Raw genomic sequence first — 27,903 nt, forward strand, 5'->3', positions numbered from 1 at the left:
GGTAAAGACGATATAAATACTGTTCGTTTTCTCACACAAACCGCTTGTTTCGTGTCTTAGGCCATTAATGTGTACTTAAATTTACGAATCATTAAATCAGGTGGTGACCATAGACCTCCATTATATGACTGATAGACACGAACGGTTTGACCTAAAAACATAAAAATTGAAAATACTGCGGAAACCGACATTTTTGGCTGAATTAACCCTTTGATATCCTTCTATCGTGAAATATTGGTTGTTAAACTTGGTGTAGCTTTCTCCACTGTTGTTGTTGAAATTGACCAGGTCCTTGTATGTCTCTTTCCACTTTTCGCCCCAGGAGCCGGTGTTATGTACAGAGAGCGTCGCTCAGGAAGGAGTGTGTGCTGGGATAGAAGATGACAGTGAAGAATACTCCTCTGAGCAGCGGGCTCGTCGGCCCATGAATGCCTTTCTGCTGTTCTGCAAACGCCACCGCTCGCTGGTCCGACAGGAGCATCCGCGACTAGACAACCGGGGGGCCACTAAGATCCTGGCAGACTGGTGGGCCGTACTGGACCCCAAAGAAAAACAGAAATACACAGACATGGCTAAGGAGGTAAAAAGGAGGCAAACCCCACACAATAAGTCCTTTGTTTTGTTTTGTTTTTTAAGTACCTTGTAACCAATCACCTACGTGCCCGCTGGCTTTTGCATATCATTAACTAGTCTCAAGAAAAGCCAGGTTATCCCGGTATATTTTTCTGTTGACATGTAAAATCGAGTAGATTTAGCAATATAGTCAAGCAAAAGACTAATATTAATAACTGTTATGTGTCCGAAGTTTAAAGAGCGAGAGCATTGTGCAGCGTTTACCTCAGTAAGTTGACCAAGTGAATGTAATGATCAAGGGTGTAGAGTTACATTCAAGTTATTTTAAGACATGAAGAATTTTTTTTTTTCACAGGAAAAAAACATTGAAATAAGCAATTTTGATAATCAAAGATGAGTTTTAAGGGATAAAATTGTTGATTACAGAGGGACTTTAAACAAGTATCTAACATAAAATTACCTTGAAAAGGTGCTAGCTTTTGAAAGCCGCTTGAAAAGCTGCATGAAGCTGTTGTCAAAAAAGCTGATGTTAATCTTAAGTTAACACGTTTAAATCTAATATCTGATAATGCTTTTGATAATTATATGTTCTTTCTTGACACAGTACAAGGATGCGTTCATGAAAGCTAACCCTGGTTACAAATGGTGTCCTGCCACCAACAAGCCGGTAAAAAGTCCCTCACACTCTGTGAGTAACTCCCGTAAGAAGGTCTGGTCTCTTCCCTCCAACCCTAATAAGGATCCTTCAGTTGCCAAAAAACAGGCCAAAACTGACAGCACACCCCAGCTCAACTTCGCCATGGCTGGTAGGAACAATACAAGCACCTGAATATGTACACACATGCACTACTGTTTAAAAGTTTGGGGTTGGTAAGATTTTTACATCTTAAAAGTCTTTATTATTACAATTTAAAGTAAATCATTCTAATTTGCTGATTTGGTGCTCAAGAAACATTTCTTATTATTATCAATGTTTAAAACAGCTGAGCCACTTAAAGGGATACTTCAAAATGGGTCATTTATGTAGAAGAAATGTGAAATTATTTTTGAATTTAGAGATTTCTAGACTGAGAAAAGCCAGAAAATGTATTTTTGGCTTATGTGGATGAAAGACAACAACTCCCAGAATGCACTTGCTTCACTGCCCTGGGAGGCCACGCCTACCGGTAACAGAGCGCAGTAGTTAAACGACAAGTCAAGGCTACTAGTGAGTCTCCGTGATGAGTCTGCCTGAAAATGTGTGTTCGAGATCACCCAAAATGTCCGGGATTCGGCTTTTGCATTCTACAGTCGCCATTCATCATGTTGTGGCGAGCGGGACGAGTGAGGGCCGCGGGAGAACGGCGCGAGGCGGAGGCGTGATTACCGGTGAGCGACACCAGTGAGACGCACCGGTCTCGTATCTCTCACGGAGAAGCGGGAATTTTCTTAGCAATGTTAAAACGCACGTCAACCGATCACTTGTTTAGCGTTCATGTAAATACAACACTCAGATTCACTAATCGGAATGAATTCAGTTAGATTGAAACGAAAGGTCTGCATGTAAACAATGAATGACAACTGCAGAAAGCAAAAGCTGAATCCCGGACATCGATGGCTGGACATGTCGGGGAAAAGAGGATGGTAACCCCTACTACTCAACTTTCTCCACAGAACAAGAGCCTGCTAGCTTAGCTTCCAAAAAAAGATGGCTGACACTATGTGTTCATTCTGTGAGTGAGATCGCCCTCTATGGGCGGGTTGAAAACATGCGGGACATCCCTACTACTGACTGTAGTCTTTAGCCTCTGGACAAAAAATTCTCAGTTGACGCAAAATAACGATTTTTGCGTCATCTGAGGATTTTTTCCAAACAATAAATACATAAATCTCTCGTCTCAGGGGGATATGAGAGTGGAAAGCATTTGAAAGCATAATTTGAAATACTACAGGTTTTCTACTAATACAAAGAAATGTTTGATGATGTTCTATTTGATGAATAGAAAGTTTAAAAGAACAGCATTTATTCGAAAAAGAAATCTAATCTTTTGTAACATAATAAGTGTCTGATAAATGTAATGGATCTACACTAAATAAAAGTGTAAATAGCTTACAAAAAAACCTTATGAAACCCCCTTTTGAACAGTAGTGTACATATACATGTCACTTGGTTTAACTGTATTGTCAAACATTTCTTAATGTCTTTTAATGCTGTGTTTATAGATCCCAATAAGATGGGGGGCCTAAGCATGCTGCTGTTAGCAGGGGAGCACGCGCTGACCGCCAGAGAGGTACAGCAACGTCATATGAAAATAACCTCTCAGCATAAAGTACCACATTTGAGTTCATTTGCAGATCACAACAGCATCTGAAAAACACAAATACACCACAATAATGACATTTAGAAAAGATTACAGTCTAATTGCACATGCTAATATACAGATTAGTAGTAGGAGCACAGTGTAACCACAGTCGAGTTAAATGAGCTTTTAAAACCAGGAACACAAAGAGGGCTCTAGATGAGAATAACAGTTATTAGTCTAGATCTATGTCCTCATATCTTGATGTGATTGAGACAAATCTGCATCATTCTGTACTCACGGCAGACCTCTGATATAATGAGCACATGATCAGTGCTCACGTAAATAGATTGTGACAGGCCCATCTCCACAGATACAGCAGCCGAAACGGCCTGTGACTAAACAGACTGGGATGACTGTTTTGGGCCCCAAACTGGGTTTGTGTGCCATAGACTTCATAAATTGTAGAGCTTTATGAGGCGTTCGAGACGTCACGCTAATGTGTGTGTGTGATTCAGGGATGCGAGCTGTTTGTGTGTGTTCCTGTGGGTTCCTCAGACTCTCGCCCCTGTTAATCCTCTGTAAATTCCATTTTGCTGCCACTAAGTGATCCTAATTGCCTTCGGCGCAGTGTATTTGTCACTGAACAGGGCCACGGGAGGTTAATACAAGGTATACAAGGCAGCGCCTCCGTGTTTTGCAGATCAAATGTTTAGTCCTTTTTAAGGGACAGGGCTGAATCCTTTCTACCTGTTGTCTGTCTGTAATGTTTGACCAGGAATTGTCTTCACTGTTGTCTAACACAATCTCACACACGGGTTGATCAAAAGTGACTGCGTCTGGCATTAGTGCACTGCAAGTCGTTCCAAGTGAAAACAACGTTTTCGTTGACGTTGCTTTGTGTTGACGGACGTCTCTCTCCTTTTTTTTTGCGCTGCAAAGCTACACATGAATCTAGTGTTGTCAAGAAACTCGGTACTTCGGTACCAAGTCGGTACTAAAAAAAAAAAATGTTACGGTACCAGCTTTTCTAGGTACCGAGTACCAGGTTAATCCAGTTCTAGACGCGCTGTCTGAAAGGTGCACCTCTTCATAACGCTGATATGCTCTCTCTCTCTCTCTGAATCCACTTGTTGACACGAAAGGAGGAAAGAGCCACATATGGAAATATTTTGGATTAGGCTAATGTCACGTTGCCATAAGAGGCCGATTCCATGCAAATTCGCAATTTCAAATATAGGCGCGAGGCAAGCGCGCTCATAATAAAAACTCGTTGCATAGCAACGACAGACGCCGCGTGAGAGCAAGCACTTTGGAAAGAATAAGCACGCGCAAAAATATAATAAAAAAATATAGCTGCAAGCAGCCATTACCGGGGCCAAGCGCAAGAAGCGGCAACATATGCCAAAATGGCAAGGAGTGGCAGACCAACTGCAGCAAGGAGCAATTAAGGGCATTTTGAGAGAACTTTGGGCAAATGGCTAAGAAAATCACATAAACATTACCTTATAAGATGATTTAATGGGTTATCACTTTCGAAAAATAGGTGGCGCAGTTACGAAATAGATGTGATGTGGTCAGAGTGAGGTGACAATGACACATGCAAAGTTTGGTGTCAAAACGTGAAGGCATTGCAGAGATAAAGCCTAAATAGTAATTTTGGCAGCATGCCTGCATTTTGATGCTGTGGTATACGAAAACGGTTTTGTCTATCATCGTGCAATTCATAACTTTTAGTCGGCACGGTCTGGAGATGATGCGATTAAATTTTCGTGAAAATCGGACAAACGGTCTAGGAGGAGTTCGAAAAAGAAGGTTTTTCAAAGAAATAAAGATGGCGAACAGGAAGTTTGTCTGATTATGGAAAACCTGATATCTATGTTTTCGGCATAACCCAAGGAATCTATTAAGATCAGTTTCATTGCAATAGGCAAATTTATTCAAAAGTTATTAGCGTTCTCAGAAATTAATTATAACTTTTGACCAACAGGTGGCGCTGTCTCAAAATCTTTTGAGTACCTTCAGGGCATGCTGCTTATGGCACACACTGAGTTTCGTAATGTTAGACCAAAGCATTTGTTTAGTATAGCATTGTATTTCACAAAACTGTATTGAAGTCAATGGGAATTTCACGTTTTGTTCTATTATAGCGCCACCAAGAGGCTCAGTCCCACAATTTTTTTTATGTGTCCTCAGAGTGACCCCATACATATGTGTGTCAATTTTGGTGCAAATATCTCAATTCACTTCCGAGTTATAAACATTTATATGAAAAAACACGTAAAAAATGACTGACACATGACTTTGTTTGAATTTTACTACCCCTTACTATCAATATTTACGCATTTGGGCATTAGCGTATGGTTAACAAGCTATGATTCCGTGTTTCTGGCGGTGGTTTCGTCTCGATCGGAACAGCGGTTTTGAAGATATCGCCAAGTGTTTTTTTCGCGCTAAATCGCTACGCTACGCCATCCGTGAGACGAAACCCGACATATTTGGTATCGTTGGACTCGGCAACGATTCAGGACCTCAAAAATATGACTCCCGTGAAAATAAGTGTACCACACCCAAAGTTATAAGCGTTTGAATAAAACAATTCACCACTAGGTGGCGCTGTTTCGAAACTTCTCAGGCTCCTTCAGGGCATCGTACTGATGACCCATAACGAGTTTCGTAACAATTCGTTCATGCGTTCAAAAAATACAGCATTTTAGCACATAATTCAAAATGGCCGACAGCCAAAATGGCCGATCTGGGAAAATTGGATATCGGTCGACTCGGCATGACGCCCTGAATCTAACGAGACCAAGTTTTTGATTTTTGGAGAAACCGTTCAGAAGTTACGAGCAAAAATAGCCATTTTTCATATCTCCGGACCACTAGGTGGCGCTGCGCCGAAACGCAGCACGTAGCCTCAGGTCATGCTTGTGATAACACGTACCAAGTTTGGTGTGAAAACGAATAAGCGTTGCGGAGATACAACCTCACGTCTGTTTTCGCAAGCGCTACGTAAATTTTGTTTACGCGTTTATCAAAAACGGTTATTCGAATCATCTTGAATTCCATAACTTTTTGTCAGCACTGCCTGGAGATGATCAGGTGCGATTTTGGTGAAAATCGGACAAACCGTCTAGGACGAGTTCGCAAAAGTAGGTTTTTTTGAAAATTCAAAATGGCGGACGTTTTTTTATGACGGAAAATGACGTCATAGGGTGCGATCGAATCGGCATGAGCTCAGGAACAAGAGGAAAAAAGAATTTTGTTGATAGGCCTTACGGTTCAAAAGTTATTAGCATAATAAAAGTGAAACTTTGGACAGTTGGTGGCGCTAGAGGGAATGAGTTAGAGACACCAAAATTGGTGTATTTAAAGTTGGGACTGTCCTCTATCAAAATGTCAAACCAAAACAACTTTCCCGCAAACCGGTCTATGGGCTGCCATAGACGCCCAGTCGGAAGAAGAATAATAATAATAATAATAATAAATATAGCTGCAAGCAGCCATTACCGGGGCCAAGCGCAAGAAGCGGCAACATATGCCAAAATGGCAAGGAGTGGCAGACCAACTGCAGCAAGGAGCAATTAAGGGCATTTTGAGAGAACTTTGGGCAAATGGCTAAAAAAATCACATAAACATTAACTTATAAGATGATTTAATGGGTTATCACTTTCGAACAATAGGTGGCGCAGTTACGAAATAGATGTGATGTGGTCAGAGGGAGGTGACAATGACACATGCAAAGTTTGGTGTCAAAATGTGAAGGCATTGCAGAGATAAAGCCTAAATAGTAATTTTGGCAGCATGCCTAAACTTTGATGCTGTGGTATACGAAAACGGTTTTGTCTATCATCGTGCAATTCATAACTTTTAGTCGGCACGGTCTGGAGATGATGCGATTAAATTTTCGTGAAAATCGGACAAACGGTCTAGGAGGAGTTCGAAAAAGAAGGCTTTTCAAAGAAATAAAGATGGCGGACAGGAAGTTTGGCTGATTATGCAAAACCTGATATCTATGTTTTCGGCATAACCCAAGGAATCTATTAAGATCAGTTTCATTGCAATAGGCAAATTTATTCAAAAGTTATTAGCGTTCTCAGAAATTAATTATAACTTTTGACCAACAGGTGGTGCTGTCTCAAAATCTTTTGAGTACCTTCAGGGCATGCTGCTTATGGCACACACTGAGTTTCGTAATGTTAGACCAAAGCATTTGTTTAGTATAGCATTGTATTTCACAAAACTGTATTGAAGTCAATGGGAATTTCACGTTTTGTTCTATTATAGCGCCACCAAGAGGCTCAGTCCCACAATTTTTTTTATGTGTCCTCAGAGTGACCCCATACATATGTGTGTCAATTTTGGTGCAAATATCTCAATTTACTTCCGAGTTATAAACATTTATATGAAAAAACACGTAAAAAATGACTGACACATGACTTTGTTTGAATTTTACTACCCCTTACTATCAATATTTACGCATTTGGGCATTAGCGTTTAGTTAACAAGCTATGATTCCGTGTTTCTGGCGGTGGTTTCGTCTCGATCGGAACAGCGGTTTTGAAGATATCGCCAAGTGTTTTTTTCGCGCTAAATCGCTACGCTACGCCATCCGTGAGACGAAACCCGACATATTTGGTATCGTTGGACTCGGCAACGATTCAGGACCTCAAAAATATGACTCCCGTGAAAATAAGTGTACCACACCCAAAGTTATAAGCGTTTGAATAAAACAATTCACCACTAGGTGGCGCTGTTTCGAAACTTCTCAGACTCCTTCAGGGCATCGTACTGATGACCCATAACGAGTTTCGTAACAATTCGTTCATGCGTTCAAAAAATACAGCATTTTAGCACATAATTCAAAATGGCCGACAGCCAAAATGGCCGATCTGGGAAAATTGGATATCGGTCGACTCGGCATGACGCCCTGAATCTAACGAGACCAAGTTTTTGAATTTTGGAGAAACCGTTCAGAAGTTACGAGCAAAAATAGCCATTTTTCATATCTCCGGACCACTAGGTGGCGCTGCGCCGAAACGCAGCACGTAGCCTCAGGTCATGCTTGTGATAACACGTACCAAGTTTGGTGTGAAAACGAGTAAGCGTTGCGGAGATACAACCTCACGTCTGTTTTTGCAAGCGCTACGTAAATTTTGTTTACGCGTTTATCGAAAACGGTTATTCGAATCATCTTGAATTCCATAACTTTTTGTCAGCACTGCCTGGAGATGATCCGGTGCGATTTTGGTGAAAATCGGACAAACCGTCTAGGACGAGTTCGCAAAAGTAGGTTTTTTGGAAAATTCAAAATGGCGGCCGTTTTTTTATGACGGAAAATGACGTCATAGGGTGCGATCGAATCGGCATGAGCTCAGGAACAAGAGGAAAAAAGAATTTTGTTGATAGGCCTTACGGTTCAAAAGTTATTAGCATAATAAAAGTGAAACTTTGGACAGTTGGTGGCGCTAGAGGGAATGAGTTAGAGACACCAAAATTGGTGTATTTAAAGTTGGGACTGTCCTCTATCAGAATGTCAAACCAAAACAACTTTCCCGCAAACCGGTCTATGGGCTGCCATAGACGCCCAGTCGGAAGAAGAATAATAATAATAATAATAATAATAATAATAAGAACCGGCACAGATACAATAGGTGCCTCCGCACCTTCGGTGCTTGGCCCCTAATAATAATAAGAACCGGCACAGATACAATAGGTGCCTCCGCACCTTCGGTGCTTGGCCCCTAAAAAAAACACGCGCGATATGTGAACGGCCTCTAAAGTGCTTTCGGGGTAGTTTTACGAGTACATGAGCACAGTAGTATCCACCCGACACCAGAGTACTGGTGTATTAGTATCGATGCATCCCTATTTATGTCAATTAATGTCAGTGCCAGTTCTAGGCGAATTCTTGCCTTTGTAACTCAGCAGGTTTAAAAAGCCTTTTTAAAATTAAATATGAATGCAGTTTTAGATTAAATAAAAGCACAGTCAAGTCAAATAAAACATGTTTTATCTTGTGTATAGTTTGGTAATGCTACAATAAGATTCATCAACATTACTTAGTTCACATCAACACATTGAGTGAACAATATATTTTTACAACATTAATTAATTTTTGTAAATGTTATTTAATACAAACACTTGGTTGTTCATGTTTGTTCACTTCATTCATTGTGCATTAAATAAATGTTAACAGATTAAAACTTTACAAACAACTTTAAAAATGTGTTAGTGCTTACTATTGTTTATTTTAGGTCATTTTATCTAATCTTTTTCTAAAGTGTTTATAATACAAATGTACAGTTTCCATACTTGTAACCGTGATAAACACTTAAATATATGTAAATTTAAACTAAGCTTTGGTACCGAAATTGGTACCGAGAACCGTGAATTTTTACTGGTATTGGTACCGAATACTGAAATTTTGGTACCGTAACAACACTACATGAATCTTTATTTTCCTAGTTTGTCTTAGATCATAAAGTAATGCCATTTCTGTGAATTAGGGTTGGGAATCCCCCCACAAAAACGATTGAAACGGATACTTACAGTCAGGATTCGGATACTTAAAATAAAATAAAAAAATTGATTCCACTTGTCGATTCTTGTCGGCACGAGTGCACTGCTAGGCACATCCAGAGAGCACACAGAAAGCCGCCTCTCATATGGTGCCTGAATACTGATATATCTTTTGCATCTTCTTGCACTTATATGGACAAATACACACACAAATTGTGTCAAAATAGCCTTGTAAACACAGACGGTTATGTCTTAAGTAAACAATTGAGAAAGAAAATGCATCATTGGATTAGCTCTTAAAGTGACAACAGCCTAATAAACCTGCCTTCTTTGTCAGTGTTAATCAAAGAACAAAATAAAAATTAAATCACTCGCTAATCTTGACTGAATCACTTTTGTAACTAATGATTAATCTATATTTTATTTATAAAATAAAACAATGCGGTGTTATTTTACATTTGATTTCCAATTTCTGAAGATTAAGTTGTATTTTTTATTTGCTTATTTGTTCTAATTGTATTACTGACTTTATGCTTGACATTAATGTTTGGAATTTATATCAGTTAAATCTAGTCTATTAGCTAGCTGTTCTTTAGGCTGCTTATTTTTGTTAATGGTATTCAGAATAAATTTGTTTGATATTTAAATGTTTGATCTTTTTTGTTATACCATATTGGAATCGAAACTGGGAATCGAGAAGAATCAGAATCAATAAGCAGAATCAGAATTGGAATCAAAATAGCTGAAAGCAAATGATACCCAACCCTACTGTGATTGATTTCTATTAATTTAATACAATAGGCTATACAGTATTTATTCAATTATGTTTTGACTGCTACATAAAAACAGCATGTGATATTTCTCAATGCACGGCAGTAAGATATACACTTTATTATTTAACATATGTTTATAATATATTAAATATACATGTACATTTTTTTAATAATTTTATTCAACAAAGACATGTTAAAATTTAAAGTAAACACATTTATAATAATTTTAAAAGATTTCTATTTTAAAATAAATGTTGGCTGTCTTTCTGGAGTAATGACTGCGAAAAATTCAGGAATAAATGAATTAATTGCATATATTAATCGCATAATAGGAATAATTGAAAATTGTGAAAAGTGAATTGATTTCTGACCTTTATTCATTAAATTCACTATTTAAATAACTTCTAACCATTATATAAAAGCCAGTTCATGTTTCTTGGCCTACAAATGTATACACTTTTGTTTCTAAATTTTACATTATGTAACCAAATGTAGCACATATATTATATTATTTAATCTATTTATTTATTTAATGTACAATGTATTATTTAATATATTTGAAATGTATTATATTAAAATGTTATATATGAAATATAATTGAAAAATAGTAAAATTATAATAATCTTTATTTAAAATACTTTTAAAATCACATTGAATGCAAAGTATACATCATTATTTTACCGTGCTGCTGTCTACAGTAGTTTCTGAGGTGACGTTTCCAGTGTAGACACCTCAAGCTGTCACTTTGTCACTTCCTGTTTAGACAATGTAATTGATGGGTATTTTTTATTTGATTGAATCTACCTGTGGCTTTTCCATCAAGCTGTCAACAGAGGGAGATGTTGAGTTGTAAATGTCAGTGGTAATTTCAATCAGGATGTTGATTTAACTTTGTTTACATTTATGGCTTTGTTCTGCTTTACTAATTTAATCTTTAATCATGCTTTCATTTTAGATTTCCTCCAGCTCTTCCCAGACTGGATGCACAGATGTTGCTAAGCACACTGGGAAATCAGCCCTGTTCCAGCTTGCTGAGGTGAGACCACCTGAAGACTTGTCAGTTCTTAACGACAAACCCTTAAAAACCTCCTTAGCAGTGAGATGTCTAATTTTTCATGCATTTCATGCATTTTGTTGACACTCATCACTTTGTCTCATTAGATTTCTTCCAGTCCAGTGCAGCCTGCTGGAGGAAGTAAGAACGCTGAAGACACGAGCTCTCTCACACACGTAGAGGTGAGGGACCGTCAAGTATAATTTTAGATACCTTAAGTATAACAAGTGCTACAGTACTGTGGAAGGTTTTGGTTGCCTTGTGGGGTTAAGATGATATCCCAGCACTCATTTGGTTTGCTTTAATGTCGTTCTTAGGCTTCTGGACCATCCCAGCCAAGCTCACCTGACCTGCCCAAGAGTTGTGTTAAATCACCCCTGTTTCAGCTGGCTGAGGTACAGTTATAATAAACTCTCTCCTAGAAACCCCCCACTGTCCACCCTGCCCTGAATGTCATGTGGCCCACCTTACATGTTAGAGCTGGAGCCAAGGCTGCTCTGTCGACCTTATTCTTAAAGCTACAATAAGTAATTTTTTTTTTTTTTTGGAAAAATAAAAATATTTGGGGATTTGTTGCTTTTTCCTGTTGTACTAAACTCATATCAAACCGTGACGTCAAAACCGAGGTACGTACCAATTAAACCATGACGTCTGTTTGCAGTTACACCCCTAGCATTGTGATTTTTACCCAGAATCGTCCTTAATAAATGAGCAGTATGCATCTTTCTATGTATATTCCTCTATGTGGGTGAATAATGTGCTTGTTATTGGTCTTAATATGCATGTTTGGTTTGTCTCTGTAGCAGATCTCCTCCAGTAGGACTCAGTCAGCATCTGAGGGAAGGCAGTGCGGCCAGTCGGCTCTTTTCCAGCTCGCTGAGGTACATCATCAATCCACAATCACTGCCCCGGGTTACACAAGACGGGGATGAATCTCATGCTACATGCAGTGTTTGATGTTATAGTGCAGAATTAAAGCTCAGTGAGGCAGTGGCTGGTGTTGACCGGTTGGCATGGACTATAGCAGGCAATGTTATGTAATAAATCCTTGGACAGTTTTGATGCGTATGCTGCCACCTGGTGGGTGTTTATATTTTTAAGTCAACCTGACAGTACAATTGACCCTTTTTACTTGATACATGTTCCTACTTTGAATGATTCATCAGTACACATTTCGCAAAAATGTAAAAATCAAAATATACAAAAAAAAACTAACTTGTGTTTAGAAAAATAAAAAAATGTAATAACATTTATAATATAATATAAATAAAAATAATATCATATTTGTTTTTAAATACTAATATTTGTTTTTGAAATTATTATTTTTTTAAAATATTAAAATGTTTGATATTTTTTAATTTACAAATAATGTATTTTCATATAATTTTTCTTAAACAAGATTTTTAAAGATTCTACCAATTGAACACTTGTATTTTGGAAGTGTCTGCTGCTGAAATAAGTTTTAATATGGTTTGGTAATTGGACTAATTTGGCTTAACCCTAACCCAGTAAGCACCCTAGCAACTGCATAGCAACAACCTGGCAACCATCCATTTTATCAAAATGTTGTAAAGTAACTTTAAACAGATTTTAAATCTATATTATTTTAAAATACTATTTATTATAATTTTTAATTTAATTTTTTCTATTTTAAAGTGAAAATACACCAGTTGAACTTTTTTATTAAAAACTATTTGATGAAAAAGTTTAAATATCTTATAATCTTTCAGTACAATGTTTAAAGTACCATGATTAAAGATATTTTATATTATAATTCTATTATTATTATTTTTATAAAGTAGGGACAAATTATACCATTTGAGCAAGTATAAAAAAAAGATGCATTTGCTGAAAAAGAGTTTTATATCTTATGAAAATATTATTTTATTTTTTTTATGCATGTTTAAAATACTGAATAGGAATTTATTTTTTTTATTAATTTGTGATAATGAAGAAACTACTTTTCATCATTCAGAAAATATTAATAGATCAAATTAAAGGCGCTAAATTTTTTCCCAATTTAATAAGCTAAGTTTCACTTATAAGCAACAAGTCACATTATGAGTAAAATGAGGAACAGCCTTCAGTTGCATGATATCTAATAGCCTGTAAGACATGAATATCCATGCCAGAGGTCATTTTTATCACAAAACTTCATACCCTGATGTCCTTGTTTGTTTATATAGATGTGTTTGGCCTCTGAGGCGGAGAAGATAGAAGCTCGATCCTCCCAGCCCTCTGGTGGATCCTCCTCTCTCTGTGCTCAGCACAGCTCAATTAGCACAGCCATCCCAGATCACGAAGAGCAGCGGGACCCTCCAGAACTTCCTCTCACCACATCGCCATCCTCTACCTCCGGCTCCACCTCATCCTCCCCTACTGACGCAATCCCTTCTGACATCAGCCCTTGTAAGACGCCGAAGAAGAAGAAAAAGAAGAAAGAAAATAAAGAGTCTGACACAAGTCCTCCATCACCCAAAAAGGCGAAGAAGCGCCAGTCGTCCGAGTCAGACCTGGACAGCGTAATGTTCACAATTGAAGCGGTCGCAAAAGGTACTTGGGGCTCAGAAGAGACACCCAAGAAGAAAGCTCGTCCCTCAGAGAGTGAAAGCAGCCCCTCTACGGACCAATCTCCATCTGTGAAGAAGAAAAAGTCTAAACCGAAAAAACAGCTCAAGTTAAAAGACGACGCCACAGAAGAAGAGGAAGAAGGGGACGAAGAGGCTAATAAGCCACAGGATGCGGAGATAAAAACTGAGGAAGCTCCTTTGACCCCTAAAGCTGAGTTTGAGAATGAACCAGACTTGGAGGAGGAGCCCCCTAGTGGCCTGGAGGACATGGAACCACACTGCTCTCCTCTGCAGCCAACGGAACTGGAGGAGAAAGACACAGACACCAAACCACCTCAAACCACACAGGAAGATAAAGACCTTGAGGTTAAGCCGGAGAATTGTGGGTCCAGGAAGTCTGAGCGAAGCTGTAAAGGAGCGCTTTACAAGACTCTGGTGTCTGAAGGGATGCTCACATCACTGAGAGCAAACGTAGACAGAGGTAACGTGCTCACACACTCCTCACAGGGTCTGTTCTTGTTAGTTGATTTTGTCATTCTGACCGGATTTGAAACTCATTTCCCACTAGTTTCAGCTGATCATGTGGAGCAAATAGTTGCTTGGAATAAATATACTTCCTTAGGAACATATTTATCGCCCACATGCTATTCTGCAGAAATGACAACACTGAAAAAAAGTGTTTCAATTGTGCTTTCCGGGGCTGAAGTACCTCAATGACTTCTTTGAAATGAGTTAAATTTATCTCATACTGAATAGCATTTAGTATTTTCACGTAATTTGATTCATTTGGCCATTATATCATGATTAATATTTAAACTACTAACATTTGATTTGACGGTGAATGAGAAATGTACTGTTTGGGCTGCTGGTGTGTTTTCTAGGGAAAAGAGGTTCCATGCGAGGCAGTGTGTCTGATCATGAGGGCAGCTGGAATGATGAAAGCTGGGGATTTTCTCAAGCTGCGACCAGCAACCCAAAAAAGCTCAAGAAGTCCAAGTCTAAAGAGGAAACCGCCCAGGGGTGAGCTGTAATTTCCCCCATCACAGCACTGAATATCCTTGGAGATGGTGATCTTTCTCCTGCAGACGAGTTTTTGATTGGGGCTGCAACTAACAACTATTTTAATAATGGAATTTGTTTCCAGATTCATGGAAATGGGTTAAGACATGCTTAATTAAATAATGGCACAAATATCAGTCAACTGACTAATGCAAATCTTAGTGAATCATGTTGCTTTATTTATTTAAATACTCTCCTCTCATAAATGTTGCGTATGCAAGGGAATTCCTACAAATGCATACACTAAACAATAAAGATAAAATCACAATAAAGTCAGTCGCAAATTCAATTCACCGCTAATTTTTCACTGTATGTCTTTACTAAATCCTAACATAGTTTTTTAAGGCCAAAAGAAGGTTTAAATAATTACAAATTTGTTGCCGACTTCATTTTTTTTAGTAATTTTATTTAGTTGCAGCCTTGTTCACCATTGACTATAGATTGATTGTCAATGATATTGTTTGAATCCGTACATTTGATGGTGAGCTGCATTGAACTTTTTATCTATGTTAATTATCTAAAAATATTTGAAACATCTCAAAAGCTGTCATTTTTATGTGGATTAGGATAGCTTGGTAACTAGATAGTCTAAGGAATTTTGTACATTTCACCCATACTCATATTTTGCCATCCCATGATCATAGTATTCAGAGGATCATAGTTTGTCAAAGTAAAAGTGTTTGAGTTAGTTCACCCAAAAATGAAAATTCTGTCATGTTTTCCCAACCCTGTAAGACGTTCGTTCATCTTCAGAACGCAAATTAAGTTATTTTTGATGAAATCTTAGAGCTGGATCACTCATTTTTTTAATTTTTAGCGAATCCAATTTTGCTTATCGAATGCGGTTCTTAGCAATTCTTGTTTCCAATTCCAAGATTTTTTGGTGGAGAGAAACAAAAGGGCAAATACTTTAAGAATTAACACATCTAGCTTTTATTCTTGCCAATTTTAAGCAATAACCAATAAAATGGCTAAAGTGAAAGGAGTCTCTTCAAATAATGGTGATGATTACATTATTACTCCAGTAGGTGGCAAAAATCGACTTTATTTTTCATTGAATCGTTTATTCAACAAGATTCAAGAGATTAATTCAAAAACAATGAATCATTCATTAAGTAAATATCACAAGTATTTATGAATGAAATACTGAATTGATTAGTTTTAAAAGTGTTTGAAATAAAGATTCTGTGTAGTTGCCTGAGCTATGTAATCGTGATCTCCATTTTAAACAAAACAAAAACGATTTTAAACCAAATTGATTCTTGAATTAGGGACCATTCACAAATCGCGTCTAAAAACGCGTGGAAAGCACCACCACGTCGCTTTCTTCTACTTTCCCAAAGTGCTACGTTCTGAAGTGCAAGGCTGGGGGGGGGGGGGACTCGGTCGGTGTGCACACTCACATTGGCGCCCATTGTTTAGTCACAAGGCGTTAAACGTCAGCAAATATCGCGCGCGAAATTCGTCCCGGTGTGAACAGGCCTTTAAGGTTGAGCCACTGTAGTCACTTGGACTATTTTAACAATGTCGTCTATAACTTTTTTTGGGATGGCAGATGGAATTACCTAGCAGCCGATGAAGGAGTGAGCTAGTGTTCAGATTTCATCCAAAAATATCTTAATTTATGTTCTGAAGATGAACAAAAGTCTTACGGGGTTGGAAACAACATGAGGGTGAGTAATTACAGACAGAATTTCAATTTTTGGGTCTTTAAGAACATTTCATCGTGTTTCATTGTGCAAGATTGAATTCAGTTTAGAGATGCACCGATTACAAATTTCTAGGCCGATTCCGATCTTCATTGAGTTTGACCTGCCGAAACCGATTTTATTTTTCGAACCATTTTTTAATTTTCAATAACACAATTTTTTTATATATATATATATATATAAAACACCATATACTTTTACTCAAACTCAATAATAAAAACAAGTTTACAATTTCTTTTCTGACATAGCCTACTCCAGTTCTTGTTAAAACACACAACATGCAAATTCTGTGCATTTTGGGCACTTTTAAATCCTTTTTTTTTTCATCAAAAGTGTGTTTTCACTTTAATTGAGCGTGAGCAACGCTGTAAAAATATACACGGCGCAGAAACCGCTTCGCTGCTGCACACGCGACGTTCCTACTTGACCCTCACACGTTGCTCCTGCTCCCGGTGTGAATGCACTCATTGATTGACAATTAAAGCCGAAAAAATATGCGAAAAAATAAAAAGGGGTGAAACGGTCGAAATTCGTTTCCTGCATGTGCACGTGTGGTACTGATGTTAATCATGCGGCGCCCGAGTGCATTTGGCCGGTCGCCGGTCATGGCTGCTCACGTCAATCGGTGCATCTCTAATTTAGTTTGCCTAGAAGACTTTAAATCCAGGTGAGCAGATTTTGCACACAGATTGCTAATGTTTGACTGTGTATAAAACTCACAGACTAGGAAAGCTTGAGGAGGAGTTCGAGAAAAAGTTCAACAGCTTACCGCAGTACAGCCCCCTGACATTTGACAAAAAGAGTGTGGCTGTCACCAAGAAGAAAAAAACCAGTACATCCAGCCCTCCTGAACCACCCAAACCTTGCAAGGGTGAGTGCACTGCATGCATGGAAACTTAACTAATCCTCCCGGCCCACCGACCAACACTCATTTCCTCATTTGCTTACTTTATTAGGAAGTAGTCATCTCATGTTCAGAATGACACGACTTCCACCTAACATAGCATGCTGTGTTGTTTTGTTTTTTGTTTTCTTTTGTATTGCTTTTGAAATTAGGTCCATCTTCATCTCAGAAAAAGACCTTATTCCACAAGATAGTGAACAAGTACAAACACAGGAAGGAGAAATCCAGTGGCGCAGACAAAGGTGACAGCCATTAGAAACTGTTCTGAAATCAGCTTCATTTTCTGTTCAGACAGCAAGAGTGTGTGCACGAGTGTTGGAAACTCTGCCTGCGTGGTTTTGGCTGTTGTTTGTCCGTGGTTTTGCCCAGTGTGTCTCAGTGTTTCCTGCCGCATAGCAGGGAACGCTGTCATATCTAGGTCATGGTATACTCTAGTTATCTTAAAGGGGCACACATGTAACAGTTATGTAAATACTTTGATTCATTCTGTTGCGGTGCAGTACAAGTGGCACAAGCTCAATTAAATATACCACTAATTATTGTCAGGATGTCTGCATTAGGACTTCCAGGTCTCAGTCTTGACATTTTTCATGTGTTCATTTAGACCTCGACACATCTGAGCCCATGGTTACAGAATCAAGTCCAGTGAAGTCGGGCAGTCCGTGTGTGTCTCCCTCTCCTGAACCCCAGAAGGTTCTGGACACACCTGTGGGCAGTCAGAAAAGGAAGGCCAGGAAGAGTAAGATCACACACTTGGTGCGCACGGCCGATGGTCGAGTGTCACCTGCAGAGGGTGAGCCGAACCAGTTTCCTGTCACTGTTTTATTTATGATTTCTAAACAGATAAGAAACACCCTGCACCAATTTTTTTTTAGTGCACAACACTGTTCAAAAGCTTGTCGTTGTTTTTTTATTGCTCATTGAGGCGGCATTTATTTGATAAAAAATACACTAATATTGTTATATTATAAAATAACCAATATTTTAAGATGTAAATTATTCCTGTCTTGGCAAATACTCCATTCCTCATTGTCACATGATTCTTAACGATTCTAATATACTTGTTTGATGCTCAAAAAGCATTTCTTGTCATTATTATTCACTTATTGTGCTGCATATTTGTTGCAGGTTTTTTTTTTTTTTTTTTTTGAAGAATAGAAAGTAAAAAAAAAACAGCATTTATTTGAAATAGAAATCTTTTATAACATAAATGTGTTTATAATCACTTATTGTTGTTGTATTTGTGTATATAAACACTAGCCACTGATATCATTGTAGAAATGTGCTATTTGCAGACACATTTGTCACCTATGTGAGACCGCAACCAAAAGTTTCCGACAATAGAAGATTACTAAGATAAAATGATCCACATTAATCTAGCCACATCATCTCAGCATGTGGAAGCAAACTTTCTCATGTAGAATAAAATAGCCTGTTTATGTCATGTCTGACTGGATTCTTCATATCACCTGACATATGAGTCACTGAAAACATACTTGAGTTGTTTGTCTATGCTGTCCTGCCACCAAAAGAAGATTGGGGGGAGCATATTTGTATAAAAGTCTGAAAATTATTGTTTTCTTTTGCAGCAGAAGACAAATCTAAGGATCAGACCAAGAATCAGGATGAAAAGCCATTCACTCAAGAGACATTATGCAATAGCGGGGTCTGCTACAATGACCCCAGATCAGCGGAAGTGGACCCGCCAGATACGTCCGGTGGCCTCCCGGCCTTCTTCAGCTTAGCTGCTCTCGCTGAGGTTGCAGCCATGGAGAATGTGCACAGGTAGATGGGACACCATGCAAACTCATGGGCGTGTTGATGTGTGTGTGTGTGTGTTGATAATAAAGCCTGAGTGTTTGTTCCAGAGCCCAGCGTGCTGTGAGCATCCCCACTGAAGGTCAAGTGAAGGACATGGCTCCTGTGCTGATTTCCTGCGCGGACCAGTGAGGCCTCAGCCTGGCTCGGGACGGGTTTAGTCCGGACTGGGCTCAAGTACAGACATGCTGGGGCCTTATTCTTGACCCTCGGCCCCCAAAGCCGAGGATTTAGAGCGAACGAGAGCGAGAGAGACTGGAAAGGGATGAGGGAAGCTTTGAGACGGATGAAGATGTTTTATCCCAGAGGCCTACACCTTACACCCAACCCCACCCTCCCTCCCTCTCACCTCCCCTCAGGGCCCCGGGGGAGCCAATTCTGGTCCCTAAGCCTGTTTCCCCTTGTGGCTCCGGACCAGTTATCTGATTTTCACAATCTGCAAGAAATGGCTACTATTTAAGGTCAAGTTTTGCCTACAAAAAGTGCATTTGAAGCTTGTCTTTCTCTATCTTTCTCGTTTCTGTTCCTGGTTAGCTTCATTGCACAAACGTCTTTCTCACACAGCAGAGTACGTCTTCTCTCGATCAGAGGAACGTTTTGTGGCTTCCTGCCCCCTTTACTGCTCTGAATCTTATGAAGCGAGAGAGAACGAGTGTTTTCAGACTGCTCAGCCTCATACCTCACAAACCTGTTCAGATTTTTTTTCTCTGCACAGAAGCACCACCTTCACCTTCATAATGCACAGTCAATGCCTAGATGCCTCTTTCTTTCAAGCAATGACCCTCAATGTGTCTGGTGCCTCTATTGGTGAGAGTTAACCACCTGTAATTCTCTCAAAAACAGCAGCGCGATGTGGGAAGCCAGGTGTTTGCACAAGACGCGCTGCGGTCGCAGGCATACCGACGAGCAGGGTCCAAAATTAGCGTTTGGCAGCATTGAATATATATATATATGTGTGTGTGGGTATATTAGATATACCACCGTTCAAAAGTGTGCGGTTGGTTTTGACAGAGGTGTCATATGCTCAGCAAGGCTGCATTTATTTGATCAAAAATAAGTAAAAACAGTAATATTGTGAAATATTAATATTCAATATATTTTAAAATGTAATTTATTCCTGCGATCATTATGCCAATCTTCAGTCTCACATGATCCCTCAGAAATCATTCTAATATGCTGATATGCTGATTTGCTTATTATTATCATTCTTAAAGGGATACTCCACATTTTACCACTCCCAAAGAGTTAAACAGTGGGGTTTTACCGTTTTCGAATGTATTCAGCCGATTTTTTGATATTTAGAAGAATATCAGTAACCAGACAGTTTTTATGGAAGTCAATGAGACCAGAAACTGTCTGGTTACTGATATTTTTCTAAATATTAGAAAATTAGCTGAATGGATTTGAAAATGGTAAAACCCAAATGAGCCTATTTCCAAAAAAAAAAGTGGAGTATCCCTTTAAAAACAGTTGTCCTGCTTAATATTTTTGTGGAAAACGTGATACTTTTTTAATCGATATTTCGATCAATAGGAAGTTAAATAGAACATCGTTTTTTTGAAAGAAATCCTTTGATCAATTTAACGCAACTTTGCTGAAAAGAAAATTATTCATTTCTTTAGAAAAAATCTTCCTGACCCCAAACTTTTGAATGGTTGTGTATATTCTAAAAAGTAATAACAGTACATATTTATTTATAATTTTCCCCCATCATTTTTTTATAATGGAAACTAAAGATGAGTAATTAATATTTCTGCCAGCAATTTTCATTAACCGTTGGCAGTTGTTGCAAAAAGTTAATTTTAGACCTTGCCTACAAGTGTTTCTGACTGAATCACCGGATGGAAAGTCAGTCGAACCTTTTTATATTGTGACACCCCTCTGCGCTCTTGTCTGACACACACACAGCTATAAATGAGTTCGTTATCAGAGCAGTATGGCGATACTTGAATGAAAAGAAAATGCATTTTATGTCAATACTTGACCTTACTGCAGTGTGTAGCGTCTTGCTGGCTAATCCAAAAGAGTGCTACTCCTCTCTAATATAGTTTAATAATAGACACTGCACTAATTTTAGCTACCGTAGACGATGCTTGTAGTTGTCTTTGGCTTTCGTTGTAATATCGAATTTTGTTTGCGTTTGTTTTTATTCTCAAATTAGCTTTTGTATCATCACTGAGATACTCAGCCCTGGTTTTCTTCTTGTACCTGAGGCTGTAGACGCCATTCCAGCTCAAAGTTTAGCTGATTCTGTCCATTCCTCCAAGCACACGGTGGGAGAGAGTTGGAGAGGAAAAGAAAACAGGGTTTGACGTAGAGGAGAAAGGAGTTTTCCTCTTTCCCTCTCTCTCTCTCTCTCACACACACACACACACACCCACCTTGAATTGTGGGAGTCAGCATAGCACGTTCTTCTGCAATGTGCACATCCTGTGTTTAGGCACTTGTGAGTCAGACACCTCCGGGTTCATCTTTAGGTTGTCAAGCCAGATTATGTGCTTTGTATCAGCGTCACATTGGAAAAAAATCATGTTCTTAGTAGTTTTTTTCTTTTCTTGTAAAAATATCAAAACAATTCTTAAAGGAGTAGTTCACTTTAAAAAAAACTGTTGCTGATAATTTACTCACCCCCATGTCATCCAAGATATCCATGTCTTTCTTTCTTGAGTCGAAAAGAAATGAAGGTTTTTGATGAAAACTTTCCAGGATTTTTCTCCATATAATGGACTTCAATGGGAACCAAATGGTTCAAGGTCCAAATGAGAGTTTCAGTGCAAACTGCAAACTGTTCAAAGAGATTTAAATGATTTCATCAAAATGAACAAATCTTTTCCCGAGTCAACTCATTCATTTCGTTCGTTGAATGAACCAAATGACACGAGTTTGAACAGGAGAGTCACGAACGCTCAGAACAGAACAAGGCGGCCATTTGAGATTATAAAACTTGTTTTGTTTTTTTAAATGAGCGATCGTTTCACTTGATAAGACCCTTATTCATCGTCTGAAATCGTTTAAAAACCCTTTGAACAGTTTGCAGTTTGCACTGAAACTGTCTTTTGGACCTTGAACCGTTTGGTTCCCATTGAAGTCCATTATATGGAGAAAAATCCTGGAATGATTTCATCAAAAACCTTAATTTCTTTTCAACTGAAGAAAGAAAGACATCTTGAATGACATGGGGGTGAGTAAATTATCAGCAAAAGTTTTTTTTTTAAAGTGAACTACTCCTTTAAAACAAGAACAATTCATCTGAGAAGCAAAATTGTGTAAGATAAGACTTGTAATTTTTTACCATTTGCTTTTTTCTTTTTCTTAAAAAAAAAAAAACTATCAAATTTGTTAGATGTATACTGGAAAAGTAAGGAAAATGAGATTATTTCAAGATTAGTGTTCAGTGATTCTTTCTGTTGGTCATTATGCCAGTGGTGACAAGCCAGTTTCATTTTGTTTAGTTATGAGGAAGTTGTGAATCATCATTTACATGATCAAAGCCTGCCTTATTATCATTCATTAAAATATGAGTGCCTAAAAATCTACTGAAACTCTTCGGAAAGGTTTTATCATGGAGTCATGGAGCTGATTGTGAATGATTCAACTACTTAACAGATTCATTCAAAAACTCCGATTCGTTCAATTGTCTTTAGCAGTTCTGCTTCTCGAGTAAAATTGTTTTCAGGATGTTTCGATATTTTACCGGAAAACAATATGAATTTTGCAGTGCACATCAGCTCCCTGTGTTCTCGGGCTGGTTCGAACCTCAGACTCTTCTTCCCGAAACCCTCCTGAGGTCGCAGGGAGCCTAGATTAGATAAAATGAAGGAATTCTATAAGCCAGATCACAGGTTTAAAAGCCACACACTCTTTCACTGTTACAGTCAAGCTTTTTTCCGTTTTAATAAGACGATTGATGTTCTTTTGTTTGTTTTGCTTTTAGAGTCACCGTTTTTTCTTCTATAAGTGATATTGTCTGTGAATTTATGAACTTATAACTAATAAGATTTTTTTGTACTCCTTCGAAATACTGTATTTAATTTGTTCTCCCTAGAACACCTTCTGTAGGGCGCTGCTTTTCCTCGCTTTGTTCGTAACATTTCATTTAGAAACCTCGGCCTTTTCTGAGGTTTGCTCTACTGGATCGAGACTGTTGTCAAAAGCTCATATACAAATATCTGTGTATATATACCTATGCTTACCTGTTAAGCCAACAAGCACTGATAAAGAATGCAGCGCCTCTAGACGTTTAGTTCCTGCTTACTGACGGCGGGCGCGAGATCTGTGTCTGAATGTCCCCCTTTCCTGTTATTTATACAATAGAGGCATTTACTCCAAGCCAAGGGTTTAAACCTCAGTGTATTTTAAGTAATAGAAAGCTTGTAGGCTGCAATTGTGCCTGAGGCAGTTGTGAGACATATTGATGATGTTTACCTGACAAATCAGGACCTGATCACTTTTATAAGTGTGATTTTATTAAGCTAGTTTTATAAATCACCTGTAAGGCCCTGCTTATAAAACTTTAAAAGTGCATAGTAGGGTAAGGCAAATATTATAAATCAAGAATAATAAGACGCTAAACCTCCTGCTCAGCTGTTTCGAATCCGTTGATTGTCATTATGGACGATTTGAATTGTATCAATCAGTAATCTGATTGTAAATTATCCTCTCCTCGGCTTAAAGGGAAATAGTTCACTTTGAAATTAATTTTTGGTATGTTTTAGCTTACCTCAAGGGCATCCAAGATGTAGGTGTCTGTTTCCGCAGTATTTTCAATTTTGATATTTTTAAGTCAAACCGTTCGAGTCTATCAGTCATATAATGGAGGTCTATGGTCACCACCTCAAAGAGCATGCACAGAGAAGTCCAAATTAAACATGATTTAATGACTCGTCAATGTAAGTACACATTGATGGCCTAAGACACGAAATGAGCGGTTTGTTTGAGAAAACATAGTATTTATATCGTTTTTACAAGAGGTAAACGTTGGTTACAAGAGGTAAAAACTATATAAATACTGTTCGTTTTCTCACACAAACCGCTCGTTTCGTGTCTTAGGCCATCAATGTGTACTTACATTGACGAGTCATTAAATCATGTTTAATTTGGACTTCTCTGTGCATGCTCTTTGAGGTGGACCCCATAGACATCCATTATATGACTGTCCGACGAACGGTTTGACCTAAAAATATCAAAATTGAAAATACTACGGAAACAGACACCTACATCTTGGATGCCCTTGAGGTAAGCTAAAACATACCAAAAATTAATTTCAAAGTGAACAATACCTTTAAACTTTTAGTCAGAGTGGATGCTTTGTTTATGCTAATGCTTCCACCTTGACTAATGCTGCGGTCACATTGAGTGCAAAATTCACTCATCACAATAGGAATCTGCGTGTCTTTCGCTCCTGTTCAAGCTGGTCAGATGAACTTGGTTTGAAAGTCACTTTTTTTTGTGTGAGCAGTGCTCTCTCGCTTTTTTACACCCCAAATTTCGCTAATGTGACCGCATTGGAAAATGATCCGTTTCTTCAAAGGACGCCATATCATAATTTACGCTACTCACCCGAGTCCCATGTTTGTTGTTCACAGGAAGTTACTCGTCTTCCCTCGCGCATAACGCGCCTCGGACGCAATTTTAAGTTCTTCCCGGCGATCAGGAGACGTGTTGCACGCGCGTCGTTCTCTCGGACATTTGCCAAAGAAAAGCGAAAATAGTCTGTAAGGGAAATTTCATGATGCAGAGAGCCAGGCTTTTATCCGTCTTCAGGTTTTCAAATGTATTTTATCAGCACAACTAATTCTTCGAATCTTTTTCTGACGGTTTTTCCTCTGAATGAACCTGCAGTGAGAGTGGTGTGCAAAATGTTGGCACCTTTTTAATGCCTATTTTAGAAAGACAATATTTGCACCTTAAACCCATACCAAAACAACATCATGTTTTTTAAAGGGATTGTTCACCCAAAAATGTCAAATCCTGTGCTCACCCTCGTGTCGTTTCAATATTTGAGGAACACAAAAGATGATGTTTAGCGGAATGTTCAGGTTGCACTCTTCAATAATTAAAGCGAGTGTAAACAAATGCACCATAAAAGTCATTCGTATGACTCTCTTTCAAGTCTTCTGAAGCCATTTAATAGTTTGTGTGGAGAAAAGACACATTTAAGTCATCACTGGATGGTGCTTTTTTAAGTCATTTTAGGTGAAATTTTACAGAAAAAATGCAATGTGTAAGTCTCTTTTTGTGGCCCTACGGATTTGGAACGACTTGACGATGCGATGAGGTTCCAGAATTATATTTTTGCGCGAACTAGCCCCATAAAGATCTCGCCAGTGTCCCCTCATGATTGTCATTCTCAATCGTAACCTCTCGTGAATATCGTGTATTTAAAAAGTCGTCGAGAATTTTGCGTTGAACGATGACGCGGCTTATTTGAACGTCCCCCGCATGATGCATCTTTAGAACCCGATCCCATCCCATGATGCCCCCGTCATGATCGTTCACCCCACTTTTTTCTATTTAGAAGATGCCTCTTAGCAAAATGCCTCTATGAACCAGAAATTCCTATATTAGCTATAAAGATTATAATATTACCCTTTTGTGCTAGATTGTCTCTTGAATGTAATGGATTTTGTACCTGTATTTTTCTAATTCCAATCCAGTCTTTCTGTATGCGGTGGCTTTATATGGAGGAATTGTAGGCTGCTTCCTTTGTAAAAACTTCCAGTCCTCCTCAAGACACACACCCTGACCTCCGTCATATCTGACATCCAATAACCTTCGCTTCTACGCATTTAGACCTGAAACGTGCAATATCAGCGATCACGGATATCAGTTGCCAAACCTTCCTCGTTTCACCTTCTCGGCTCGTTCCGAGTCTTAATAACCTTAAATATGCACCCCGTCGACGATGAGGATTTTCTCTTGCTCTGTACAAGAATGTACGTTCATGGCTTTAGATGCAGTTGTGGCGCCGTCTTTTTAAACGCTTACCCGAGATCCTGTTCTTGATTCCTCTAAAGGAGTTTCTACTTGTGTGCTTGATCTGATTATTGTCACTAGTACTGTATGATGCAATGTATGGATCTGATTGTTACAGCCCAGTTGTTGATGCAGCCTTGCCTTACTGACCCCCTGCGTAGAGAGAGGGACCCCTTTGCCATTGCCCTTCTCACCGAGTCTTATGTCATAACACTGTCTGCTGACGCAAATGTTATTCTTTAAACACCTATTAAAGTAACATACATATGAATCTGTGTGTTTGTCTTGCTTTCACTTCATGATAGGTCTCGGGGTAGGTCTATCTCATATCAAGAATCCTTTTCAATCTGAAAAAGTTGGGTTAGGAAATATTTTTGATAGCAGGTAGCAAGTAAAGTTGATTTTAAGTGATATCATATTTTATTCATCAAAATTGTCAATAAAAAATATGGAATAATCAACATACTTTGTTGGTTGTACTTTAATTTGGAGGTTGTGAATGTAAAAAAAATATTTTCATGATTTGTAATCACGACATTTTTTCTTTTGTCAAATCAACTTAATTTATGTAGTTCAGATAACATAATATTTTGAGGTTCGGATGATTAAATCAATCTGCTTCATTGTATTAACTCAATTTTTCCATTTCAATGAACTTACATTTTTTTAAGTTAAACCAACAATATTTTTATAAACTTGGTAATAAAATGAACTTAAATTTGGGAAAATAATGTGTATCGTATTTAAATATTGTTTTAGTTATTAAATAATATTTATAAAACATATTAGACTGATTTCACATTAATTTGGTGGCTGTAAATAATTAATAGTCATGATAGCACTAATATGAATATTATTTTGCTTCATGGACCAAAGGTTTGGATTTGATTTGTCAAATATAATGGTTGCATTCATTTTGGTATATATTGGTGTTTTAAGCATATACAGGGCCATGTATATGCATAAAACACCACATTACCTGATGTAAACATGTTATTTATGTTTCATTTTAAACTCTCTAGTCCAGCATTAAAGGGATAGTTCACTTTGAAATTTATTTTTGATAAAAACGATATAAGTACTGTTTGTTTTCTCACACAAACCGCTTGTTTCGTGTCTTAGGCCATCAATGTGTACTTACATTTACGAGTCATTAAATCATGTTTAATTTGGACTTCTCTGTGCATGCTCTTTGAGGTGGTGACCATAGACCTTCATTATATGCCTGACAGACAAGAACGGTTTGACCTAAAAATATCAAAATTGAAAATACTGCGGAAACAAAGACACCTACATATTGGATGCTCTTGAGGTAAGCTAAACATACCCCTTTAATTTAATTTAATTAGATAAGCTGATCTTCAAGTTATGACATTTTTTTACAGATGCAGATGACAGTGTGAACTGCTGCCATGAACCCTCAACACAAACAACTTGAGTCATTCTGTTACTGTTTTTTATATATATATATATTCCTTTAGATTATTCACTATGCCTTATTGAAAGCATGTTGAACACATAACTCACATGTAGATGTATCATAAACTAAATGTAAAGGTCTACTTCTCTGTTTTTATGTAATTAATAACACTAAACAAATATATAAAGAATTATCTCGTCAAACAAATGTGTAAAACCAAACTTTTCAAATAAAATAAAAGCTAAAG

At 38.1% G+C, this 27,903-nt stretch overlaps 1 protein-coding gene across 7 annotated transcripts in view; it reads left to right on the top strand.

The window, feature by feature from the left end:
- bbx (BBX high mobility group box domain containing) overlaps positions 1 to 21,395 on the top strand; it is a 37,757-nt gene extending 16,362 nt beyond the window's left edge. For 4 of the 7 annotated variants that reach the window (XM_039677964.2, XM_089126246.1, XM_039677963.2 and 1 more), the window contains 14 exons: positions 323 to 580; positions 1,178 to 1,379; positions 2,776 to 2,843; positions 11,103 to 11,183; positions 11,309 to 11,383; positions 11,519 to 11,596; positions 12,005 to 12,082; positions 13,388 to 14,252; positions 14,653 to 14,791; positions 17,262 to 17,410; positions 17,596 to 17,685; positions 18,048 to 18,236; positions 19,033 to 19,228; positions 19,312 to 21,395. In XM_039677964.2, coding sequence (XP_039533898.2) covers positions 323 to 580; positions 1,178 to 1,379; positions 2,776 to 2,843; positions 11,103 to 11,183; positions 11,309 to 11,383; positions 11,519 to 11,596; positions 12,005 to 12,082; positions 13,388 to 14,252; positions 14,653 to 14,791; positions 17,262 to 17,410; positions 17,596 to 17,685; positions 18,048 to 18,236; positions 19,033 to 19,228; positions 19,312 to 19,393 — 2,550 coding nt within the window. In that variant the 3' untranslated portion in view covers positions 19,394 to 21,395. The remainder of the gene's footprint in view (positions 1 to 322; positions 581 to 1,177; positions 1,380 to 2,775; positions 2,844 to 11,102; positions 11,184 to 11,308; positions 11,384 to 11,518; positions 11,597 to 12,004; positions 12,083 to 13,387; positions 14,253 to 14,652; positions 14,792 to 17,261; positions 17,411 to 17,595; positions 17,686 to 18,047; positions 18,237 to 19,032; positions 19,229 to 19,311) is intronic. The other 3 variants (XM_039677967.2, XM_039677966.2, XM_039677968.2) reach the window with 3 other exon arrangements.
- Positions 21,396 to 27,903: the final 6,508 nt, after the last annotated feature.

Source organism: Pimephales promelas, chromosome 23 (genome assembly GCF_988280905.1).
Source record: "Pimephales promelas chromosome 23, fPimPro1.hap1.1, whole genome shotgun sequence".
Lineage (NCBI taxonomy): Eukaryota > Metazoa > Chordata > Actinopteri > Cypriniformes > Leuciscidae > Pimephales > Pimephales promelas.